Source organism: Echiichthys vipera (assembly GCF_963691815.1).
Source record: "Echiichthys vipera genome assembly, chromosome: 18".
Taxonomy (NCBI): domain Eukaryota; kingdom Metazoa; phylum Chordata; class Actinopteri; order Perciformes; family Trachinidae; genus Echiichthys; species Echiichthys vipera.
In genome coordinates, this window is record NC_139843.1 from 20706846 (window position 1) to 20719042 (window position 12197).

At 41.1% G+C, this 12197-nt stretch overlaps 1 protein-coding gene across 1 annotated transcript in view; it reads left to right on the plus strand.

The window, feature by feature from the left end:
• Nucleotides 1-1410: 1410 nt before the first annotated feature.
• Nucleotides 1411-12197, plus strand: part of arhgap22b (Rho GTPase activating protein 22b) — a gene marked incomplete at its 3' end in the record, with an annotated part of 43700 nt that continues 32913 nt past the window's right edge. The window contains exon 1 of the mRNA XM_083932186.1: nt 1411-1508. Coding sequence (XP_083788312.1) covers nt 1466-1508 — 43 coding nt within the window. The 5' untranslated portion in view covers nt 1411-1465. The remainder of the gene's footprint in view (nt 1509-12197) is intronic.

Consider the following 12197-nt stretch of genomic DNA (forward strand, 5'->3'; position numbering starts at 1 on the left):
ATGGAAAAAATAAGAGACAGGGGAACAAAGGGCCCTTTCTGTGAAAAGCAGGGAACATAGGACCTGGGGAACATATGTAAAAAAGTGGTAATGAACAGTACGGACAAGCCTTGCAGCCCAACATGCCAACATTCATAGTAAAAGTAAGCTAATGCTTATTTAGCATTATCAAAGTCTGTGGATGTAACGCTAACATTGTTTTCAGCTGGCTATCATCTTTTTTTCTATTTTAAGATGAATCTAAGCTGTCAGAAACCCAGTCAGGTAAATGTTTGCTAAAGGAAAATCACCATGTCAATGTTACCTGAGAACAACACCTCCACAAAATTAGTAGAACTACACAACAAACATGACAGCAGCTGTAATGCTCATACCAATTTATTAGATTTTCTAAAATGTGACAAGGTAATACACATTTTTGATAAAAGACTTAAACTACAACCAAATCAAAATCAGCTGCCAAAATGAACATTGGTTACATTTTTCCTCTTATTTCTCTTCCTACCACACCGCCTGCCACACTCCTACACACTTTCTTGTGTCAATTACAGGCCACTGTAGCTCAAGGCGACATGACAATGTCTGTTAGAGAGTGAACAGTATTTTTTTTCTCCCCTGGTTTTTCTGAGTTTTGCCACTGGAATGCCTAGAAGATGTAATTACGACCTACTGTACGAGCTGGGAATTTCCCACGTCTGACTTTGAATTGAAGGTAGCATGGTTCTTAGACAGCCATGAGTGGCAGGGATACAAATGCTTGAGGAAAAGAAAAGAGAGGCGAGACTGATGGATGTATAGTAGAATTTGAAGGGAATTGTGGCTAGAGAGGTGGGTGGAGAAGGGAAAGATTAAAAAAGGGGTAGCAAGAGCAAGATGTAGTGAGGCAGGAGAAAATGAGAGAAAGCTGAGGAAGGATGGGGGAAAATGAGTGATTAAGGGAAGGAGGAGGAGATGTGCTGAGGACCTCTACAGCTTAATTAGGTGCAGATGGAGGAGACACCTGCCAGAAGAACACCCCCTCCCCTCCTCTTTTTCTCGCCTTTGCAAACATGCAGATCTCAATGAAAAAGCAGAAAACAACAACACTTAAAACCAAGAATCTGTTAGCCGGTGAGGTCCGTGCTCTGCCGGTGGGAGACCCACCCCGAAAATCTCCTCCTCCATCAACCCCAGGCGGATGTACCACTATGAATAATGTAACAGGGAGGGGTGCAGGCCATGGGGCGTGTGCGCAGAAAATAAAGAGGGGTAGTTCCTTCTCCTCCTTCTCCTTCCCCACCCCCTTCTCTTTCCATTCTCCTCCCCTCCCCTGTTCACCCAACCCCCTAGCTGCCGGGCTGCACTGCAGAAGGTCAGAGAGAGAAGAGGAGGAGAGAGGCAAAGACACCGAGAGGCAGAGGGAGACACAGGGGTGGGGTGCTTGGATGTACACGAACATGCCGAGAGGAGAGTGTGTGGACGAGCGATGACAGCCATGCTGAGCCCAAAGATCAGACAGACCAGAAGAGGTAGGACCGTTTGCCTTCACATCTACGGCACCTGCATTAGCTGCTTATTCATCCGTAGCGCTGCAGTGACACATAATGTCATATCTGACAGGGACTGTGATGGCAGTTTATGAGATCCTCAGAGGATGTATTGCTTTATCTGGACATTGCCCTGCACTTTTACAAACATATTGCCTTTTTAAAAAGTGCTTTTTTTTCTCTTAGAATTCTGATTTTACGATTTAACTGTATGTCCGCCGAAACACTTTTGCTCACCTCCATCTATATTTCTACAGTGGCATATTTTTGAATGAAGCGGCAGGTCTGCCCACGCGAGCTCCAGCGTACATTAGCATTCTACTACAGTTGGCCGATGCTGCGAGTGTGAATTCTATTAAGAGGAGCGTGCAGCATCTTTAGTTTCATCACTGCAACGCTCAGCACTATCAGGCTGCCATCAGCTGCTGCTGCCGTGTGTGTGTGTGTTTGTGTGTGTGTGTGTGTGTGTGTGTGTGTGTGTGTGTGTGTGTGTGTGTGTGTGTGTGTGTGTGTGTGTGTGTGTGTGTGTGTGTGTGTGTGTGTGCGTGTGCTCATACTCATACTCATATATATACAGTGTTTGTGCATTTCCATGGATGGATTAATATGTCCATGTGTATAAGAGTGTGTCCTTCCTTCCTTCCTTGGCACAATCTCCATGACTACAATTATACAGCTGGATCTGATTAAGATTAAATGAATAGCTCCCAAGAATTGGAGAGTGATGTGTAAACCCTCCTCGCAGGAGTTGCATGAAATTGGTAGCAAATTGGATTATATCTGGATTTGCATGTATTAAGATCAGATTCAACTGGCTTTGATGAGTAAGTGTGATTCAGTGTGTAAATCTTGAAAATGTGCACTTAATTGATTACAGCATCACGATTAGGCCCCGTCAAATAATTCTAATGAACATTAAGTAAATGTTAAGTTCAGTGAAGAGAGGTTTCATGTCTAGTTATACACAGATACATTTATTAGCGATGCAAAATGTGATTCTCTCGACATTTAAGGTTTTGGAAATAATACTCATGCTTCCTGCATTTCTGTTAAGACGGTGAAGATTGAAGAGATTAAAAGTGACTCGATGATTCAGCGTGAGAAGCATTCCCAGCTTACCGTCTGCAAATTGGTGCTTCACTGCTGACAGCATCACATTTGGTGCATGAAGCCCGTAAATAAACAGTTATGTGGCAGATGTGTTAGTGTAAATACTCAGCTGAGGTTGAAGCAGGTCAAGAAAGAGACACAGCACTTACCAGTGCATGTATGATATTTAAGATGATTTAACCCTTCAAACTAGAATGTCAGAGGAGACTCAGGATATGAGTCAATACTATTAATGACATTGCCTTTTTTTATTGATCCTTCAAGGATGAAAGATGGACGATTCTAGAAGGTCAGTTGACAAGCTTACTAGCATAAACGTATTGCAGATGAATTTGGAAGGTTAGCTTGTCTTTTATCCAAGGTTAGTTAATATGGTTACATTAGTGGCGTTTTCCATTACAGTGGAATACCCGGTATAAGGCTTTTGTTGGCCCCCTGAAAAAAAGCCTGGTTGCTGATTGGATATAACTCTAAGTGGGATGTGACGCTGGTAGTACTCGATGCCACATGTGACATTTTTAAAAGCTGGCGAAGTAGAGAGTAGATACTTTTTTTATATACTTGTTACACGTGCTGAGTAGATTCCGACCTGCAGCTCTTCTCTGCATGCTGCCCCCCTCCCATTTTCCTGTCAACCTTCAACTGTCCTATCCAAATAAAGACACAAAGGCCAAAAAACAGATTAACGATTACTGCATTCTTTTTTGTTTACAGAAACCAACCAGCCACAGGAAATATCAAACACTACACTCACATCTACTGCAACAAACTACAGCTGTCTGGTCTGAGTTAATCCCCTGACACTTCTTCACCGGCACACACACAGAACGACAGACAGACACACACACACACACACACCGTACTGAGCCTTTTGTGAATGGAGATTTGCTATATAACGTCCTCTGCAGGTGCCAGCCTGTCACTGTCACTTACACACACTTTTTGACAGCTACCGGAAATTTTAGGGTGGTGTGTTTTCTTTCATGTTACTTGTACATGAGCTGACGTCGTGTATCAAATAGGCCACGTTAAATGTCAAAATGATAACAAACTCTTTGTTTTCATCGTCTTTCTTGAACGACATACAGTACATTTTAATAATGCACGGATCTTGTCTGGATGTCAACCAGATTTCGCAAACTGCCACTATTCTGTTTTTCTCACTCGGAGAAAGAAAGGGCCAGAGCGCCATTCCGCTCCGTTCCGTTACCTCAATTATAGAGAACCAATAAGAGTGAGTCTTCACCTCCAGAGTCTGGTAAATCCCTCTGGAGTCTTTCTGTATAATGGAGACACGCCGAGTAAGAGGACATTTGAGTGGGTGTGCCTTCAAACTTTCCCAGTGGCAACATTTGACTTAAATGGAAACGCGGTAACCAGGCCACCAAGAAGAGCGCTTTGAATCCAATTTCACATAGTGGCCAAAAAGGGGAACTGCAACTTCCGGGTGTGTCACATGATCTCATGGGGCCGAAAAATACTTTTTCCCGTTGACTTAGATGGTGAAAGAGACATCTTTAAATCAGTGGATAGCATCACAACCCCTCGCAAAATGACTGTTGTTATCAGAATTCCATCCGTTCGGTGCAAAAACATTTTGAAAGCCTAGAAGAGACGCACAATTAAATAATAATTAAATAAAGTATCCAGTTCTTTTTCTTCATCCGAGATCGTGTGACACAAAAAGTTTTTCTGTGTCATCTTTCTCCCTTTTTTCTTCTTTTTTCACCAAGCTCTACATTTAAGAATAATTAATTTTGGGGGAAACACTTTCTTGGCAAGATTTAGTTAAAATTGACACTCAAACAGCCAGAAGACACTTCTATAAAGACTGGAAGCTGGGGGCTATCTTGCCTTATTCTGTAAAAAATATTTTATTATATTAATTAAATTTAAATTATAAAAACAACAAGTTGCAGTCGAAGACCTTTTTTTCCTTTGCTAATATACCCCTGGCTCTAGTCTTGTATTTATTGACTTGATAGTGATATAAATGTTCCCACCCAAACAAGATTGCAATTAAGAATGCACTTCCCAAAATGTGGAACTATTGCTTAAAACATTATTTACTCAACTGATTATTTGGATCTGCCCCTGAGGTCAAATTCAATTATGATGAGATTATATCTTTCTTACAGAGCAACTCTTAATTGGAAATGCTTGTGCAAAAAGCAAGAATTTCTCAATTCATCAACAATATCTGCTCCAAAGAAGAAAAATCTGACTGTTTTGCTTCAGTCACCACTATAACCAACAGCATATTAAAGCTGTAATAGGGTTCTTGGTTCTAGTTGGCTGGCACCAGAAATCAAGTAGCAGCTTTAATTGCCCACATATCAGCTGCTTCATTCTCTTGCAGGGTCTTTTTCATCTGCGTTACCATGGTTTTATGATCAAAGTCATGCAATGTAGCAACACCCTGACATCCTGCCATTCCGAGGCATATCAGTGAACACCCTCACGACTAGATACTGTGAGCAAGAAGAGTGTGCCGCATTGTTAATGCATTCACACACTGACACACTCGGGGAATGAGCATACGATAAGATGCACAAAAATGCACAGACACCAGTTCTGCTCCAATGCAGCTTTCACATACGGGTTGTATATTATTGGCCACACCTCCGGCTTGTCAAGGAAGGCTGCCACACACACACACACACACACTCACACACACACGTACGCGCACACATACACACACACACACACACACACAAACACACACACACACACACACACACACACGTAATGGTTAACACATTAATCAACGGTGATGGGCTAACTGGAAGCCACGAACTGATGCACCTGTAACTCTGTTTGCCATTTTCCATGAGCCATAAATCTCTACACAACAACCAGATTAATGGAATTGAATTCCTCCAAAAAGCCTGTGTGTGTATGTGTGTATGTGTGTGTGTGTGTGTGTGTGTGTGTGTGTGTGTGTAATTTAGCCATCAGTGCAGTATGTCTAGCTGCAGGTTCCCTGATTCGCCATACTAATGGCAGGAATGTGTATAAGAGCCATACTTCCTACTGATGATAAATATATGACTCCAAACTGCATTAAGTGACATCATAGGTAGTGTGTGTGTGTGTGTGTGTGTGTGTGTGTGTGTGTGTGTGTGTGTGTGTGTGTGTGTGTGTGTGTGTGTGTGTGTGTGTGTGTGTGTGTGCGTGTGCATGCGTGTTCAGGCATATTTGTGTGTGTGTGAGACAACCATTTGTTCACATTATAACATATTTCATACTTTTATGGATAGAGTGGTTTGGGAGAATGTCTGAATATTAGTATTTGCATTTCTTATCTCATTTGTCTGTTTCTGTGACAGAACAAGCACAAAGATCACCAACCATATTGCATTCAGACTTATTGGTTGAATCTACAGAATCTGGTGTGGTATGGTTGGTCAGGACCCTTACGAAGTCTTTTTAAAGTATAAGTTTACCCATGTTACAAAACATTTTCTAGAAATGCTGGTAGTTTTGGTTCTATTTATCCAAGTGCCTGTCCACACGAAGAAGTGTTTCCCTGTAACCGAACAACTTTAGGATCGTTTTGGCCGACCATCCACACACAGCTGGCGTTATCGGAGCTTGAAAACGGTATTTTTTGAAACCGGGTCTCACAGTTAGAAGATTTGAAAATGCCCCCCATGGCGAAACCGCATACTTTGTTAAGCGATGCTGTCACCTCCGACCTCTAACCCCCCCCCCGGCGTCAAATAACAACAGTGCTGCTGTGGGGGCTAGACACGGACCCATAGACTGTATACTGAACTGGACTCTGGGTGACATGCATGGGAATGGTTTAGGCCGACCAGATAGTTCTCCCTTTTCCCTGATGGTCTGAATAAGTCGCTAAATTTGTCGCTAGTAGATTTTTATAAATAAAGTTGCCAAGAAGGTCTCAAAAAGTAGCGAGACAGTGCCAGTGCTTTGGGACGGGGAAGGGGCTCCCAGCAGCACCCTCTGCTCGTTGAGGACACTAATTGCAGAGTAATTGGTGCATCAGAGTCCAAAACAGCACAACAGTCTCCACTAACACCAGAAACAGTGGATTTCTCTATAGGATGGAGTAGGATTTGGGAAGTCGCTACATTTGGCGAGAAACTAGTCGGCGGTGTTTGTATCATAGCCTACATAGCATCTCCCCGCCTCTTCTTCTCCTTGTTGGTGTATTTCTGTGGCAGTTAGAGTGCCACATCCACGGAAAACATCCATGGACGGAAAACTTTTTAAGAACAACGCAGAAAAAATAGGTTGTTTTTGATCGTGTGGGCGTACCAAGCTCTTGAGATATTTGTCTCTGATATTTCTTCTTGCACCTGAATACGATGAAATAATGACTACTGGCAGTGCTAGTTGGTGAACAGCTGTAGTTGACAAGCTATTGGCTAGCACACAAGTAAGCTGGAAACATGCTCACTCTCGGAGCTTCTTTCTATTTTCTCTGTAGCATACTGTTTACTCCCTTCGGCATTTTGTTCCCAGAAATGTTCAAAAAAGGCTCGCTAGCTAGCTTAACTACCAGTTCTTTAGCTCAGTCTCTAACGGGACAATATGTTTTTTTTTCAGTTAACTCAAAAGATGTACTCCTGACCAAAACCATGCCTCTGTTGTGGAGCGGTTTATACTCTGGCAGCTGAGAATTAAATCTGAATTGTGCAGCACAGCTAAATCTACGATAGCTTCCTCCATTTTGGACTTTGTGCCTCTCTGTTCGTGCAAAGATCCACACTGCCAAGATGGCCTGCTATTAGTTAAAAAATGTCAAGGTTAACCAAAGTTGAACCTGATGTTAAAAAATAGTTTTTTTTAAATCAGACAGCTTTCAATCTTGTGTTCCTGGATATTCACCTCTGACTTATTCTGCCATAAAAAAACATTATTAGGGTGCGCCACAATGAACAAATGTGGGCATACTTTACATCTGCACACAGGGTCAGGCATGATGTTGAGCTCCTATTATTTGACTTAGCCCTTCCCTAACTACTATCTACTGTAAATGGATGAGCCACAATTGCGCTCTCTGCTTCTTTGAATTGCAGTGATTATGCATAAAGCGCCTTTTTCCAGTAAAACAGCCTCTTTTCAGCATTGTAGTTGATAGTTGTAGAAGTAACCACAGCAGCTCCACCCAAGCCAAGGAAGGTCTGAATCACTCTGGGCAGAAGGTCCACATTGGCGCAGTGGGTAGTCGTGCTGGGCACACACACACACACACACACACACACACACACACACACACACACACACACACTCAAAAATCAGTTGTTGTGACTCAGGCGTGAATCATCGGCCAGTGAATATTCCATTCAGTCTGTGATCCAGACAGCTGATGTGTTAAACAGTGGTGCTCTTTTATGCTAACACTGGCAGGGTGAGGACGGATGGAAAGACATGAGGGACCTGATGTAGTGAGCAAAAACAGAGTTGTCAAGGACGACAGGAAAGGTGAGTGCTACTTTTAGCTGGCAATATGATGGAAAGAGTAAGACAACCAGTTGGGTTTTAAGGTTCAATTCACACTGCTGTGAGGTTGTTTGATGTTTACACTACCAAATCTGTGCTCGGTTGGTTTCATACACTTGGGAGTAACGGAAAGTGTGGCAGTGGGACTGAGATTTTGATGGTGATGATACAAGTCAACTTATTCTCATCAATGGGTTTGCATGATATCTTACACAAGATTAAAAATAAATAAATAACATTTATATTTAACGATGTGAAACGGCAACCAGTACATGACCATGACGGTTAAGTTAAAACGTTTTTTTTACGCACTAAAACTATTGTTATGAAACAGGTAGGTGATGGTTAACTTATGGCAACAAAAGGTAACGGTTATTTTTACACATTAAAGATACTGTTATGAAACAGGTGAAGTTTAGGCAACAAAAGGTGACAGTTGCTGTAAGTTTAGGCACCAAAACGACTTGGTTAAAATTAGAAAAAAGGCTGTGGTTTTGCTTGGTACTTGCAGGGCATGAACATGTCCCCTGGCTGAAATTCCTATGTTATGAGACCCATCTACCACCACAATCCTCTTCTCTACACGTTTTTTGGAGATTGGACAAGTTACGGTGCATTACGTTTCATAGGTATATCTATAAAAAGTATAGAAAGCCTGCAAAAGTACAATGTTTAAATTGTGGCTAAAAAAATCCAAAATTTTAGAGCTAAAAGATGCAGTTGGGAAGGAGGGAAAATGGGAAGCCATTTGAAAACCCAAGAATTGTATGATGACTGTTTATTTAAACCGTTGTTATTCAAGAATAGAGATGTCACAATACCAAAAATTCAGTAGTCGGTGCCACTACCAGGGATTTGCATGATTCTCGATACCAATTCAAAACCAAGAAGGATTTTCTATGATCCCATTTACTTAAACATGAACTTCTTTATAAGCAAATTTGCAAAATGCCATTTTTTTAACAGACATATTGACGGATGACATGACAGAATACAGTACAACCATTGGTCGTAGTGCAACAACTTAAGATTCATACATTCCGGAAAATGCAAACATTGGCACCAATCCACGCACATACACAAACACACACACACACACACACACACCTAATTACGAACAGTAGATGCAGTCATTGTCACAGACATGGTGGTGGCAGGTACTTAATGTTAAAACATTAACATAAAAATCTTTGCAAACACATGCAAAAGAATATACTGTAGTTGAAAAGACCGACTGAAATATAAAGAGGCGTGCTAACTGATTAGCCGAGGCTGCATTAATATAGCTGTCCTCTTGAATGCCTCCTTTTTTAGTTTTTCATTACAATGTTAAACATAACGTTACCTATCTGATCCGTCTGCTTGTTGTAATAGTATGTGCTAAAATGGGAGTATTTCCTCCCTTGGACTGAAGACCGCGGTAGCATCGTTGGCATGCATAGTGGCTTCTGCGGATTGATGATAACGCCACAGTCATCTGCCTCATACGCAACATGAGTCATGGTGCCTTTTTTATCAACGAGCCTGGACAAAGCGATTTGCCATCTTCGACATTGGGGCTTGTTATGCCATGTGACCTCCTTCTTCTGCAATTATGACTGGTACACTCTACAGACCTTTTCAAAGTTGTAAACATAAACATTCTAAATGTGTTAAAAAAGTGTGTAAATTTTGATTCCTGTTGCAGTGAATGTGAATGACATCAGCTGACAGGAAGTTAACAAGGACCAAGGCTGTAGCCTAGCAATGGAATTCTGTTGAAAAGGTCTGTACTGCCCTCATTAGTTCTGGAAGAGTCACAGCACTGACACGTGAGATAGATACTCAAGAGTCACGAGGCATTAGCAATGGCATGATACAGTATGACTGCAGTGTGATTATTAGTGACACTCATGATCAAATGATCAGTATAGGTTGGTTGGAGGCAAGAGAGCTGCAGCAGTAAAAGTCGTTAAAAATTTAACATGCAGAGCTTTGACTGTGTTTTTAATTTAACCATACAATATTAAAGGCTAACAAGCAGAAACAAACCCGTTGTAAAGCATTAGCCAATTGCAAAAAGCAATTAAGACTTCTTTGCGATGCATAAATTCTAAACATTGTTCTCAAAATGAATGGAGATAACTTTAAACATAGCTATTGGAAATGTGCCTCTAATCCAGGAACTAATTTAGTCTACAGAAACTGCTCAAATAGGGAGCCTGAAATGAAAACAAGGATCCTCTTTTGTGTTGCATGTGCCCTGTGTGCTCTCAGTAATAACTGAGCTCTGATTCAACAGGACCAGCAGTGCTGAACATTAGGAGGATAAAATAATTAGAGCGAGTCAAAGTAAGAGAAATGGAGGGTGACAAGGCAGTGAAAATAAAAGAGCTGGAAAACTGGAATTAACAAATAATGGATAAATGTGGAAAAACCAAGGTAGAGGAGACAGGGTGAAGAGAGAGAGAGGGAGAGAGAGAGAGAGACAGAGAGAGAGAGAGAGAGAGAGAGAGAGAGAGAGAGAGAGAGCAGAAGAGGGGAACTACAAATAAAAGGACAGAATGTCTGGCTTTTAATCATGACCATTATGGACACAGAAAGGAAGCAAAGCACTATGAAAAGGAGGATTATTATGCCATTAATTCAACAAACGCTGTAAACATGGATTAAACCACATTGCACAATATATCTAAATTGCAGAGAAATATGAAACGGAAAAGCAGAGTTTTCATAGAACCACCGCACATTACAGCAAAATAGACCAGAAAAAAAGACAAAAAGTCACATTATACCTTCAGAAATCTGATTTTAAAAATAAAATGAAATGAAAAAATATCATTCTTTAGATTCCTTAGTGAACCTATTAGAAACAACTGGATCTGTGGAGATTCTAGTGCAATTCCAGCGTGTTTGCATCCCATGGTATTTTTCAGAATAATCTAGATCACATAAGCAATCGAGAACAGTTTTTTTCTTTGATCACCTATTAACAGAGAAATCGCGGACCAACAACGTAGAAAGTGAATCTGCCGTTTATTAAAAACGACTGTTTTACAATGCTACAAGCCTTAGCTACTAGCTACATCCATACAGGCAGTCCATACAAGTTGATTATCAAATGCACTGGAGTTCAGTTCAAGGAGGAAAGGTATTTAACTGAACTCCAGAGCATTTGGTAATCGAAGAGGATTCATTTCTCTTTTAATAGGTGTTCAACGAGAAAAACTGTTTAGATGGCTTGTTTGATGACCATGGGATGCAAGTATACCCAAATTACACTTTAAGGGTGATACTTTAAAGCTGCATTAATCAGTTTTTCAATTTACAACAATTTACTAGATGACATGTGTAATGTGGAACGTAAAGCTCACAGTGATGAACCAACACAGAATTAGTCATCACCCAACTCTGCACTTGCCCACAGTTCTGCAGAACATGTAGTCGGTGAACAAAGTGGAGCATTTAGCAGCTACAGAGACAGATATTTCCATCAGGAGTTGGAGACCGAAACTCAAAGAAGAGTGAATATTGGACCTAAAGTGACCCCCCAAAAAAACCATTTAATACTGCTTTACAGTGATATATCTGCCCCACTAAACCATTAGTCATTGGTTTAGCTATTTTACAGACTGGTAATCTATCTAACATCTGTTTAATTAAAGCTGCAGCTGCAATTGTTAGTTTATTTAATAACCTTTGACATCAAGTATTTGCTAAAGTATATTAATGCATATCTGCATTTTGTGTAGACTGATGCACGTCAGGTGGAGTGCAAGTTCTGCCTGGAAACTCAGCTGTTAGCAACATGTGCTGAGGTTAGCACAACAATTTGAAAAATTGGAAATTGATAATTGTTTCACACATAAAACACTCAATTTGATCAAAAGTCCGTCCTTCATTCAACACATCTCTGAGGATCAACAGGCTTCACAGACCGCCAAGAAAGGCTGACGTGAAATCAAAATGACGTGAGCCCTGTCCTTTAGGCCATATGTATGCTGGAGAGAGAGAGAGATGAGACAATGAAAAAGAATAAACATTGATTTTCCATTCACCCATCCCCTTCTTCCCTCTGTACCATCTGAACATTGATCATTGTGTGCATGT